The 12,990-nt window shown below is 43.1% G+C and overlaps 1 protein-coding gene across 6 annotated transcripts in view; it reads left to right on the top strand.

Moving 5' to 3' along the window:
- The window catches only part of CDYL (chromodomain Y like), a 173,967-nt gene that overhangs the window by 83,152 nt on the left and 77,825 nt on the right, over nt 1-12,990 (top strand). The window contains exon 1 of one of the 6 annotated variants that reach the window (XM_064597247.1): nt 5,571-5,591. The exons of the other annotated variants lie outside the window; for them this stretch is intronic. Coding sequence (XP_064453317.1) covers nt 5,586-5,591 — 6 coding nt within the window. The 5' untranslated portion in view covers nt 5,571-5,585. Of the gene's footprint in view, nt 1-5,570; nt 5,592-12,990 lie in introns of those variants that run through there. 6 annotated transcript variants of the gene reach the window in all.

The raw sequence follows: 12,990 nt of genomic DNA, 5'->3' as shown, positions 1-12,990 counted from the left end.
GTCATTATTGAAAGAATTCAGAGCTGAGATTCAGTGTGCCTGCAGGGCTCTGAGAACCTGGTTGAAGCCATTGAGAAGGTACCTTCTCCAGGGGGTGTGGTCACAGACTCCACAGCCTGCAGATTGCATCTCATCTGCTCCCCTGTGTGTGCCCGTGAACATTTCTTCAAGTTACTTCCTTGAGTTTATTCCTTAGCTAAATTCTCACGTAGAGAATAAGGTTGTTTTAAACCCTTCTTGATGTTCATTGTTCAGTTGCCCTCCATAGAATAATGCATGCACCCCCTCAGCAGTTAAGCAGGTAGCTTCTTCACACCCTTGTGAGACTGAGAAAGTGACCTCTTACTTTGGTGAGGTTAAACGTCGTCCTAGGCTTATTGCCGTTTGTATTTTCTTACGCGAATTGCTTACTCACAGTTCCGCGCCTGCTCTATCACAGTGCTGACCTTACTGATTTGAAGGGGCTTTTTCTGCAATGAGATTAATAGCCTCTTAATTCGTACTTCTCATAGCTTGTCAGTTTTATTTGGTGGTGGTTCTTTATATATATATCTAGTCACATGTTTTTAGTGCTTCTGATCAGACCCGACACTGCCAGCCTTGGGATTAGGCTGCTGTAGGAACTCGCAGGCTCTGTGCAGGGTGGGGAGCTCTGCCTGTGAGGAGGACGTGGGTCTCTGAGAGCCCAGCAGCAGTTTCAGATGTTACCTGCCAGAAGCATCTCTTCATTCCTGACTCATCCCAGGCTGAGAGCCGCCTGAGTTTTTTCCTGTTAAGTTTGTCCAGTGAGGTATGACTCCCATACAGTAAAGGCATAAATGTACAGCTCGATGGATTTTAACAGACGTGTACATCTGTACCGCTACTGTCTGGCTCGAGATAGAGCATTTTCACTTCAGTTTCCTTGTGCCCCCATCCCCGCCTCCCCCCTCGCTGCGCCACCCCACCGTGGCCCCCGCCCCAGCCACAGGCGGCCACTGACCCACAGGTTGGTTTTGCTTCTTCTGGGGCTTCCTACAAGTAGAATCAGAGAGGACAGATCCCATGGCATCTCGTGTCCTTTGCGGCATGATGGTTTTTGGATTCGTCCACGTTGTTGCGTCAGTCAGTAGCACTGCTTTTTTACTGGGAGCGGCAGTCCGTGGTGTGAATATACCGGATTTTGTTAATCCACTTTCCTGTTGATGGGTAGCGGGGCTGATGCATTTTTCTGGCGTTGGTGATAAAGCTGCTGTGGACATTCTTGTATAAAGCTTTCTGTGGACCTGTGTTCTGGTTTCTCTTGGGTAAATCCCCAGGAAGAGAATTGCTGAGGTAGGAACCGCCAGTTTTCCAGAGTGATTGTGACATTTTCCACACTCAACCCGCAGAGCATGAGCTTGAGCGTCCCAGGTGTTGTGCATCTTCATCAGCATTTACTCTTGTTTTCATTTTAGCCATTAGAGACGGGCTTGAATTTAGATTAACATAAGCCATCCAACTTTGGGCTTCTCTTTCGAGATTGTTCTGGCTATTTTAGGTATAAAATTTCAGAGTCAGCTTTTCAATTTCTATTTAAAAAAAAAAAGCTTTGGGGATGTTTTTATTGGGATTACATTGTATCTATATCAATTTTGGAAAAATTGACAACTAAATAATATTGAGTCTGCCAAATTACGAACATGGTATGTCTCTCAATTTATAGGTATTTAATTTCTCTCAGCTGTGTTTTGTCATGTTCAGGGTAGATGTTTTAGGTATTTTTATTTACTATATTTCTAATATTTTGATTATATTATAAATGGAGATTTAAAATTTTTTCATTTTCTTTTTTTTTTTTTAAGATTTTATTTATTTATTTGTCAGAGAGACAGAACATAAGCAGGGGGAGAGGCAGGCAGAGGGAGAAGCAGGCTCCCCGCCGAGCAAGGATCCCAATGTAGGACTCGATCCCAGGACCCTGGGATCATGACCTGAGCCGAAGGCAGCTGCTTAACCAACTGAGCCACCCAGGCGTCCCAAAATTTTTTCATTTTCTAACCGTTTAGGACCATTATATAAAAATTGATTGGATTTTTTAAAAAATTTTTGATATTCACTTGATTTTTAAAAAATTTAATCCTGTGACTTTTATTAAATTCACTTACTTTTCCTAGTAGTTGTCTGTAGATTCCTTTATTTCTGAGTTTTTAAAATCAAGAATAAACAGGGCGCCTGGGTGGCTCAGTTGGTTAAGCGACTGCCTTCGGCTCAAGTCATGATCCTGGAGTCCCTGGATCGAGTCCCGCATCGGGCTCCCTGCTCGGCAGGGAGTCTGCTTCTCCCTCTGACCCTCCCCCCTCTCATGTGCTCTCTCTCTCTCATTCTCTCTGTCTCAAATAAATAAAACCTTTAAAAAAAATAAAAAATAAAATAAAATCAAGAATAAACATTGACTTTTCCTCACCATTTTTTAATTATGAAAAATTTTAAACATCTAAATTGAAAGAATTTTACAGTGAACATTCATATGCCCAGTACATGTTCTTCCACGAACATTCTATTTTTCAGCCCAGTTTCCATCCATCATCTCATTTGTTGACATATTTTAAAGTAAATGCTGACTTCAGGGCACTTCCCCATAAAAAACTTCCATTAGCATGCATGTCATTAACTAGAATTCCATATTATTTATAGCTTTTTTCTTTTGATATAAAATTTTCCAACAAGGCGATGCACAGGTCTTAAATACAATACCAGTTGCTGAGCTTAACAAAGGCACATACATACCTGTGCACTCCAGAAGTGCTTATTAAGCTAGAAAGCTGTCAGCCCAGGAAGTTCACTGATGTCCCTTCCCAGTCAATTCCCTACCAACCTTTGTTTTGGTTTTCATTTTTTTGTTTAAAGGGATGTAGGGTTTTTTTGGCTTGTTCAAGAATTTCCATTTAAATGGAATTATGCAATGAGTATTCCTTTGAGTAAGATTTTCTCATTCAGTATGTTTTTGAGGCTCAGCCATGTTCTTGCATGTATCACTAGTTAATTGCTTTATGTTATTAGGTGATATTGTCTGTACTTACCACACTGTGTGCAGTCCCTTGTTGGAACTTCGGGCTGTCTCTGGTTTGGGGCCATTATGAACAGAGCTGCTATAAATAGCTTTGTACAAATCTTTTTGTAGACATATGTTTTCATTCCTTTTGAGCAAGTAATTAGGATTGGAATTACTGGATCATAGGGTAGGTATTTGTTTAGTTTTATAAAATGCTGTCAAACCTTTTACCAAAATGGCTGTATCTTTTTAAAATCCAACAATGGGTGAGTATCTCAGTTGCTCATCATTGGTGTGTTTTCTTGTTAGCCATTTTAATGGATGTGTGTTAGTATCTCATTGTATTTTTTAATTCGTATTTTCCTCAAGAACGATGATATTCATCACTTTTCAATGTGTTTATTGGCCATTCACGTGTCTTCTTTTGGGAATGCGTGCCCAGATCTTTTGCCCACTTCTTAATTCTATATTGCCATTATTGAATGCTAGGAATTCTTTATTAGACATAGGGACCAGTCCTTGAAGATATCTGTAATGGATAGTATATCCCAATATATGGCTTGTTTTATACATTTTGTCAATATTGTGTTTTGATGAAGACTGGTTTATCAGTTTTCTTTCTTTCATATTAGTGCTTTTTTGTCACCTAAGGAAGCATTGCCTTCCCCCAAGTTGCAAAGTTGACATCCTGTAGCTTTTATAATTAAGCCTATAATACATCTTGAATCAATTTCTGTATATAAAGGTCATGATAATGATTGTGATTCACTTTTTTTTTTTTTTTTTTAACCCATGGATAGCCAGTATCCCAGCACCGAATACTGAAAGGACTCAACCAAATGGATTGCTTTGGAAGCCTTTCTCACCAAAAGTAAATAACGAGTCCCTTGGCCGTGATCTATCAGTGAGAGTCTCCTTCGGGCTCCCTTGCTGTCCTGTTTCATTGATCTCTCTGTAGACCCTGGATCCAGGACTGTACTGTTGCTTTATGGTAGTAGGTCTTGAAGTGATGACATACGGCTACTTTTTCTTTTTCAAGATTTCCTAGGGTTTCTTTCCAGGTTTGTTGCCTTTCCGTGTGAGTGTTAAAATCTTTTTGGCAGTTTACACACACAAGTTTGCTGGGATTATTATTGGGATTGTCTGAATCTGAGAAAATGTATTGTTTAACAATATTTATTTAATTCATGAACATTTTTTTCTTTTAGTTTTATTGAGATAGAATTGACATACAGCAGTGTATAAGTTTAAAATGCACAGCATAATGACCTGACTTACATATTTTGCAAAATGATTACCACAGTAAGTTTAGTTAACAACCATCATCTTATGTAGATGCAAAAAAGGAAAAAAAAAATTCTTTTCCTCGTGATGAGAACTTCTAGGATCTACTCTCTTAGCAACTGTCAGATAGACCATACAGCAGTGTTAACTACAACTCATGTGGTACATTAATTCACCAGTACTTCTTTATCTTAAAACTGGAAGTTTATACCTTCTGACGACCTTCATCCAGTTCCTGCACCTCCCTCACCCCCTGCCTTGAACATCATTTAAGGATGTCTGTGTAGAGGACAGCAGTAGTTTCTCCTGCCAGGCGTTGGGACAGGCACACTCACTGACCGTCCTAAAAAATTGAGCTTCCTAAGCTCAGTGTCCTCTCCTGTACCATAATCCATTGTATGGCCCTCGTGTGTCCTCCTGAGGGAACTGGGGCTCGGGGAACTTAAAATAAGATGCTGGTACTCTGACTGTTCCAGTTGCTGTGAGTAGTCAAAGTCCTGTTATCTAGGACTCCAAGTCTCTTGCCTTCTGCCACATTTATGAAACTTGGCAGGCTCATTTGTTAGCTTGCAAATAGTGTGAAATCACAGGTCACAGTTCTTAACAGTTTCGGTTATGATGACAGGACACAGACAAGGCTATGGTTTTCTCAAAGGGGAGGATGAAAGCCTCCTGGGTCAACTGAGGAGATTTGAGGAAAACCCAGGAAGATCAGTAGCTTGACATGTTGACCAAATCCTCAACCTGGCAATAAATGGTCGTCTCCTTTAATTGTGCGAGAATGAGAAAGAAGTGGGAGATGCGTGCAAACTGACCCCTGACTACATGGTCATGTTTGAACACGGCTGCCAAACACTGCTCTGGTTATGGTGCCTCCTCCCTGGGCAGGAGGACATCCTCATTGGTTTGGTGGGCAGATGGTTCTGGCCCTTCTCAAACAGCTAAAGGAGGGAAAGTCACAACCACAATGGGCAGAAAGCAGGCAGATTGTTAGGACTTTGGCTGGTTCCCTTGGGAGATGAGAGGTTGGGACTTGTTAAAGCAGAAACAGCTGGGCAGCCTTGCTACTCCGTTTCTCCAACACTGTGTCATGCCAACCTCCGGTCCATCAGGACATGACAATAAAAGGCTCCGTTTTTTTTGCAGAGGGTCCTGGCTGCCAGGAGGGAGGTTTGGCCCTCTCAGAGAGATTTCCCAGAGACAGACAAATACCAGTGGGAAAACACTGATGATGCATTGACTAGTACTCGTCGGGCTTTTGCTGCCCCACATTGGATTTCCAGTGCTGATGAAGGTGACGCACTAGAGAAAGAGAAACCCTAAAAGTTTGAGATAAATTGTTGTTGGTAGCCCCACTGCCTGGAAAATTCTCCCCTGGCCTTTCTGCTAAAACCATGTGAGGTGTCAGGACAGTGGAGCATCGAATACCCATAGTTTAGTCACACGCCGTGAAGTTGCTGCTGAGCAAGTCAGGCCTGAACCAGCTAAAATGTGCAGACTCTATTGCCCCAGCCAGATGAGACTGCTGAAAACAGTAATGGCCTTGCCACCTGACACAGGGCTTCATTACAGTGGCCTGAAAACACTGGAAGTGCGGTTGAGCCAGGAGCAGCCACCGTGCCACTTGAATGGAAGGTGAATGTGCTTATTAACTGGTGCAGCACCTGACCCTCTGTCCTCCTCTGCTTTGACCCCAGCTGCTTTAGGGAGGTCTGGCTGAGCCTTCCCTGTCCCCAAAGGGGACTGCAGGCCATACACACCCATCCTGGTAGTCTAGGGAACTTGGGAAAGGGGAGGAGCTCAAACATTTGTGACTCTTTTGGGTAAGGCCACCCAAGTCACCCTCCTTCCCAGTCTTGCAGGAGTAGGTGGTATCTGAATCAACTGACGGGCTTTCGCCAAGCTTTGTGCAGTGGGGAAAGAAGTTAACGTGATCTCCTGGGTAGAGCCCATTGGGTCAATTCAGTGTACTATTGCTATATATCCGAATGTATAGTAGGAATTGATGTGTTATTATATACTTCGGACTTCCCTGTCCTGTAAGTTTCAAGGAGGATTCTCCCAATCAGAAAGAACTGTGTGTAGATTGTAGTCCGTCTTTGGGGGTATGTAAGTTCGTCCACAGTTTGCCAGTAGTGGGTGGGTTAGGATTTAGACTGAGTGATCCTGCCCTCTGAAATCACAGCTTTCACCCTCTAGGTGGTGTCCTGCTGGCAGGCATGTCAGAAGCCTCGGTCTCCAAAGCATTGTCTGGGTTCTCATCACCAGCAAGAGTGGTTCATTCACCCCCAACAAAATTGAGAGGTCTACTTGCTATGTAAAGGCTTTTAGGACTCTATGGGCAGACTTATGGCCTGGGACCCCGTATGAACTCTACAGTAATTTTTCTCTCCTTAGCCCCCACATGAAATAGGAAGTCCAGCACTTTATTGGGCTTTGGCTGTTGGAGACAGCGTGTGCCTCACTTGGACATTATTCTCCTTGGCCCTTTATATAGGCCAGCGTGCAAATCAGCATCCTTTGAGGCCAAATCTAGCAGGTTGTGTTGGAAGCTGTCCAGAGGTCTGCAGCTGTCTTGGCTGCAGGCACCCCCCTTTTGAAAAGCAGCTAGCTATTATTAGTTTGTTCTTACCTTGCTACCAGGCTCTTGTCGAAATTGAATGCCTGTCCCCTGGAGGTCTTGTGACTCTCAGGCCCGGTACTCTCATTTTGAGGTGGTGAATTTGGAATCAGTGACTAACCCAACGGGAAGGGCCCAACAGGCCTTGATTGTTAAGTGGAAATGCCATGTTGAAGAACTAAATGCCTGGTCCCAGTGGCATGTTAACTTTATGCAAAAAGTGGGAGGAGTCTGTATCCCCCACTCCTTCACCCTAAGCTTGAGCCACTGGCTCAGTGGGACCCTTGCTTCACAGAGTTCCCTGAGATGCCAGGCCTGGTTCAGTAATGGTTCAGTTGAGCTGAAAACCGGTGGTATGCATCAGGTCCCGCTGCTGCACCTGCTCTTGAGATGGGACGTGGCCTCTCTGCTCATTAGGCATACCTCAGGGCAGCACTCACGCTCTGCTCGGTACTCCCCTTGGTGAGCCGTGAGGTCTGGACGGACTCCGGGGTGTGGCCTAGCCTTCCGTCTGCTGCTTGGAAAACGATGGACTGTTTTGAGCTCCTCATGTCCACGCCCCTGATAAGTGCCCGCCCTCGATGAGACCGGCTGGCGTCCGGCTGCTGGGTGAGCCTGCACCGTCCAGGTACCAGACATGACCGCACATCCGCCGTCACCGACCGGACTCCTTGTAAAGACGTCCGTGTTTCTGGCACACACTTGACCGCTGCATGTCCAGCATATGATTCCTGCCAAATGTTTACCCAGTTTCCCAGACAGAGGGGAGCCACATCACGTGGGCCTTTGTCCCACCTGCCCCCTGGCAGGCTGATTACAGGAGACCTTTGCGCCTTCCTCACAGCTAACGGGTGCCTTGCCACTAATGACACTTTCAAGTTATGGTGTTGCTGTTCTCGACTGGCCAGCCAGCTTTGGCCATACCATAGTGACCCCTGAAACTAATCTGTGCCGTGTTTCCAAGCTGTCCAGACCATGTGCAGCCTGGCAGTGTTGCACCTTTATCTCAAATGCCACTTAGTAGTAGACTTTCAGTTAAGGTATTCGGTGGGCCTTCCATGGTCCCATCCACAGATGGCGTGTGGCATCACGGAGCCCTGGAGTAGCCTCCTCAGAAACCCGTGCAGAAAGGTTTCTGACTCTGCCTCCTTCATCTCATCCCCTCCTCCTCTACACATAGCAAAGCAGTTGGATCACTGAATACAGCTTTCCCCAGGAAGGGATCATTTCCTCTTAGCTGCTTCCTGGGTTATGACTAGGACAGAAGTTGTGAGACATTTTATATACACCCATTTTGAAAATTCTGGATTCCATCCTGATCATTCCTGGGTATATTTTTTCCCATAACAGCAAACGCAGACTGCTCTGGGTGACAGCCCAGCCAATGGGGACTTAGGGAATTTGAATTTAATTTTGCTGTGGTCACCTGAATTGTCTTGTCGGACTGATAGGGGAAGCCTAGATTATTAGGATAACGATCACTTAGTTTAGTCCTCTGGCCACTGAGTTCCCAGCAGGGCACACGTTGGCCAACGTAGAAAGACAGTGGATCTGTGTAAGCTGCATAAAAATGCCCTCACTTCTCCAGCACCTGGCCCTACCTTGCAGAGGATTGGGTGTGGGTAAAGTGTGATTGGCAAGCAGGTGCTGTAATGGGAACATGTGGTATTGGAACCAGTCCTGACACCTGGGGAGAGAGCACTTCTATCTCCGGAGGTATCGGAAAGGAAAGGACATTAAAGATCCTTGTCCTTCAGAACCACTCCTAGAGTCGTCCTCAGTAATGGAAAAGCCTTGGTGTGGTTCTCCCAAATTTTTGCAAGGGACTTAAGTGTAACTTTTGGATCTGCCTTCCCTGGCCAGAACATATTCTGATGATGAATTGGTGCGTTCCTCGTAACCGCACTGAGAAGATATCGGAAGCCACGTAGAACAGTTCCTCCTCCACAAAACACCTGTTAACACCTTCAGATGTCAGCCCGCCTCCATTCTTAGGGCCATCACTGTCATTCCATGAGCACAGATGACTGCCACCTGGCTGGTTGACTGGACAAACTGGACAAGTTGGACTGACTGTTCTCAGGCTGCCCCTCCAAAAACAAGGACAGGACAGTTATTTGAACTTAACCAGCTGGAAAGCTATGTTGGAGGCACTTTCAACCTATGCCCCCATGATAGAAGGGCCACTGGGGGAACCCCAGTCACTGTAAACAACACTTTCCAGGACCAACATGTGCACCATTGGGACTGTGCTTGTATGAAATCCGGAAACTAGCACGTTTCTCTCCCACAAACATGGTGACTTACACCCTGAGGGTGATCACTGAAGACCTTGAGATGTTTAAGGAAAACAGCCAGTAGTAGGTCGTAGAGCCCTCATAAGACCGTGGAGATCTCCAAAATGAGGCTACTCTTGATTACTCAGAGCAGGTTGCTGGAGGGATAATTGACTTACTGTGTATACAGCCTGCAGACAGTTAGCCCTACTGTGAGAACCATAGAAAGGGCAGTAGGAAATTTGTCGCTGCCTTTCTCTGAAGTGAGCAGTAAAAATGCCTTGGCTGGAAGATAGTCAGCCTCAGCTCGCTAGTCAGGGTTGTATAGATGCTAGCACTGCTCTGGATTTCCTCCTTGTGGGCCAAGACAGAGCTTGTGCAATTACTAATGCGTCCTGTTGTACCTGTATTAATGCCCCAGAGCAAGAGGAAAAATCAATTCAGAAACTTAAGGAGAAAGCCATCTGGCTTTCTGAGATAGATCCTGAGAGTTTATGGGATTTGTTCAGCCAGCTGGGTCCAGGACACTGGAGGCATGGCTAAAGACAGGACTGCAGGGTAGCTCATTCTGATGCCTGGAGTCCTGCAGATAGTAGCTTTAATTAAATGTTGTATGAGACAAATTGAAAGGATTTGTCCCAGCCTCTAATGGTCAGATTGATCACAGCAGCTGATGGAGTGGTATACTCAGGTAAATTTGCCAGAAGCCAAGACAGTGTGAATACAAGGGATGGATACTGTTGGGGGGACAGTTCTCGAGGGATCTCCGTATGCTTTTTCCTCTGCATTTCTGTATGTCTTGGGAACAGAGACTGTGCATTTGTCCTTGACTCTCTTCGGTAATGTTGGTATAGCAAACAGTCTTGGAGATAAAAATAGTGTCTCCCTTCAGACCTTAGGGTAGATTTGCTTACAGCTTTGGATGATCACGATAGGCCAGGTAGAATTCACCAGAAAAGCAATCTGCTCCTGTGCTTTTTCTTTGTGGGGAGTTTTTGTTTTGGTTTGGTTTTTTTGTTTTCTTTTTGTTTTTTCACAAATTCATTCTTTTTATTTGTTATAAATCTATTCAGATTCAGTTTCAGGAGTTTCTGTCTTTCCTGGAATTGCTTATTTCATCTAAGTTATCCAAATCGTTGGCATACAGTTGTTCATGGTATTATAATTCTGTTTATTTCTGTACTGTTGGTAGTTCCCTCTTTCATTCCTGATTTTAGTAATTTTAGTGTTCTCTTTTCTTGATTAATATAACTAAAGTTTGGTCAATTTTGTTGATCTTTTCAAGGAAACTTGGTTTTGTTGTGTTTTGTTTTGTTTTTTTAATATTGCTTTTCTGTTCTTTGTTCCATGAACTTCTACTCTAATTCTTATTATTTTCTTCCTTTTGCATGCTTTGGGTTTAGTTTGCTTTTTTCCCAGTGTCTTTTTTTTTTTTAAGATTTTATTTTTTTTATTTGAGCGGGGGAGGAAGGACAGAGGAAGAGGGACAAACAGACACCATGCTGAGCACAGAGTTGGCACCAAGCTCAATCCCAGAACCCCAAGACCATGACCTGAGCCGAAATCAAGAGTCCATCACTTAACTGACTGAGCCACCCAGGCCCCTCTTCCAGTGTCTTAAGGTGAATGGTTAGGCTATTGATTTGAAATTTTTCTTCTTTTTCAGTGTAGGCAATTTACAACTATAAATTTCCCTTTCATCACTGTATTTTGTATTTTTGTATTTATCTTTTGGGATTTCCTAATTTCCCTTGTGATTTCTTCTTTGTCCCACAGTGGTGAATTTCTCAGATTTTTCTGTTAATTTTCATTTTCACTCCATTTTATTGGCAATAAGACTTTGTATGACTTCAGTCCCTTCAAATTTATTGAGGCTCATGTTATGGGCTGGCATATGGTCTATGCTGGGGAATGTTCCATGTGTGCTTAAGAAGAATTATATTCTGCTGTTGTTGGATAGAGAATTCCCTGGATGTCTGCTGGGTCTCGCTTGTATATGGTGGTGTTCTGGACTTCTGTTACCTTGTTGATCTTCTGTTTGCTCTATCCATTACTGAATGTGGAAATGAAGTCTCCAACTCTTACTGTTGAATTGTCATTTCTCTGCTTATTCTTTTGTCAGTTTTAGCGTCATGTATTTTGTTGGCTCTTATTAGATATGCTTGAAACAGTTATATATTTCTATATGTTACAGATCCAGCAGCACAACTGTATATGTGTTGTTTTATACAGTTGCTTTTTAAGTAAGAAGAATGCAGAAAAATATGCATTTTAAACTTTTAGAATTATATAATTACCTTTACTAGTCCTCTTTGGGTTTTTGTGTGTGAATTCTGGTTTATCTGTTTACAGCCTGAAGAACTTCCTTAGGTATGTTTTGTAAAGCAGCTCTGCAAGCAACAAATTTTGCTTTTATTTATCTGAGAGTATCTTTATTTTGTTTTCATTTTGGGAGAGGGGGTGGTTTGTAGACTTCTTTTTCATAGCAGTTTTAAGATTCACGGCAAAATGGAGCAGAAGGAACAGAGTGTTCCCATGTACTTCCTGCCCCTATATGCAGGAACAGCCTGCCCCACTATCGTGGACATCCCCGACCAGAGTGGTGCATTTGTTACAATTGATGAACCTGCACTGACGAGTCCTATCACACAAAGTCCATAGTTTACATTAGGGTTTACTCTTTGTGTTTTACATTCTGTGGGTTTTGACAAGTCTTTAATGACATTTATCCACCATTATAGTATCATAGAAAATAGTTTCACTGCCCTACAACTTTTCTGTGCTCTACCTGTTCATCCCTTTTTCCACACTAACCCAAACACTTATCTTTTTACAGTCTCTATAGTGCTGCCTTTTCAGGATTGTCAGACATTTAGAATCACATAGTATGTACCCTTTTCTGTTTTCATTTTTGAAAAAGAGCATTGCTGTATATAAGATTCTTCGCTGACATGGTTTTCTTTTAGTACCTTGAATATTGTCCCACTGCCTTTTTCTTCCATTATGTCTGATAAGAAGTTAGCTGTTAATCTTACAAGAATTCCCTTCTACTGTGGAGTTATTTTCCTCTTGCTGCTTCCAGGTTTTCTCTGCCCTGATTATTGGTATTTTGACTATTACCTGTGTTTCTGGGTCTCTGCATTTATCCTAAACTTGGGGGAAGTTTTCAGCCATTTTTACAAACATTTCTGCTTCTTCATCTCCTTGTGTTCCCCATTGCACAAATACTGGTGTGCAGTTGCATGTCTCACATTTCTGTGGTTCCATCCATCTTTTCTTCAAGTTGATTGATTTTTCTTCCAATTCAAATCTGTTGAGCACCCAGAATTAAAAAGTTTTTCCGTTTGGTTCTTTTTGCATTTCTAACTTGTTAATGATATTCTTTAAGGTGATACTGTCTTCATACTTTACTTCTCTAAGTATGGTGTCCTTATATGAAGTCTTTGTCTGCTATACCTGGTAGCTCTCTTTTCCCAAGCAGTTCCTGTTGCCTGTTTTCCCCCAGTGTTGTATAGGCCACTTGATCATCCTGTGTGTTTTCATGACTTGTAATTTTTTGAAAACTGGACATTTTAGGTTATATATTGCAGCAGTTCTAGATACTGGTTCGTCTCTCCCCTCTCTGGGACTTACTTTTGTTGTTATTTGCTTGATGGTTTGTTTTGTGACTTGACTAGACTATTTTAGTGAAATCCATTATCCCTACTCTGTGAAGACTTCCATGGACTCCTCAGTGGGCACAGTCTTGAGCAAGTCCTGGGATAACAGTGCTTTCATAGGCTCTCTTTGGCTGTCTC

Source organism: Mirounga angustirostris, unplaced genomic scaffold (assembly GCF_029215605.1).
Source record: "Mirounga angustirostris isolate CCGP_5_RB_7025 unplaced genomic scaffold, mMirAng1.0.hap1 SCAF_8, whole genome shotgun sequence".
NCBI classification, from domain to species: Eukaryota; Metazoa; Chordata; class Mammalia; order Carnivora; family Phocidae; genus Mirounga; species Mirounga angustirostris.
The sequence above is the reverse complement of the archived record's forward strand: the minus strand, read 5'-3'. Positions and strand labels throughout refer to the sequence as shown.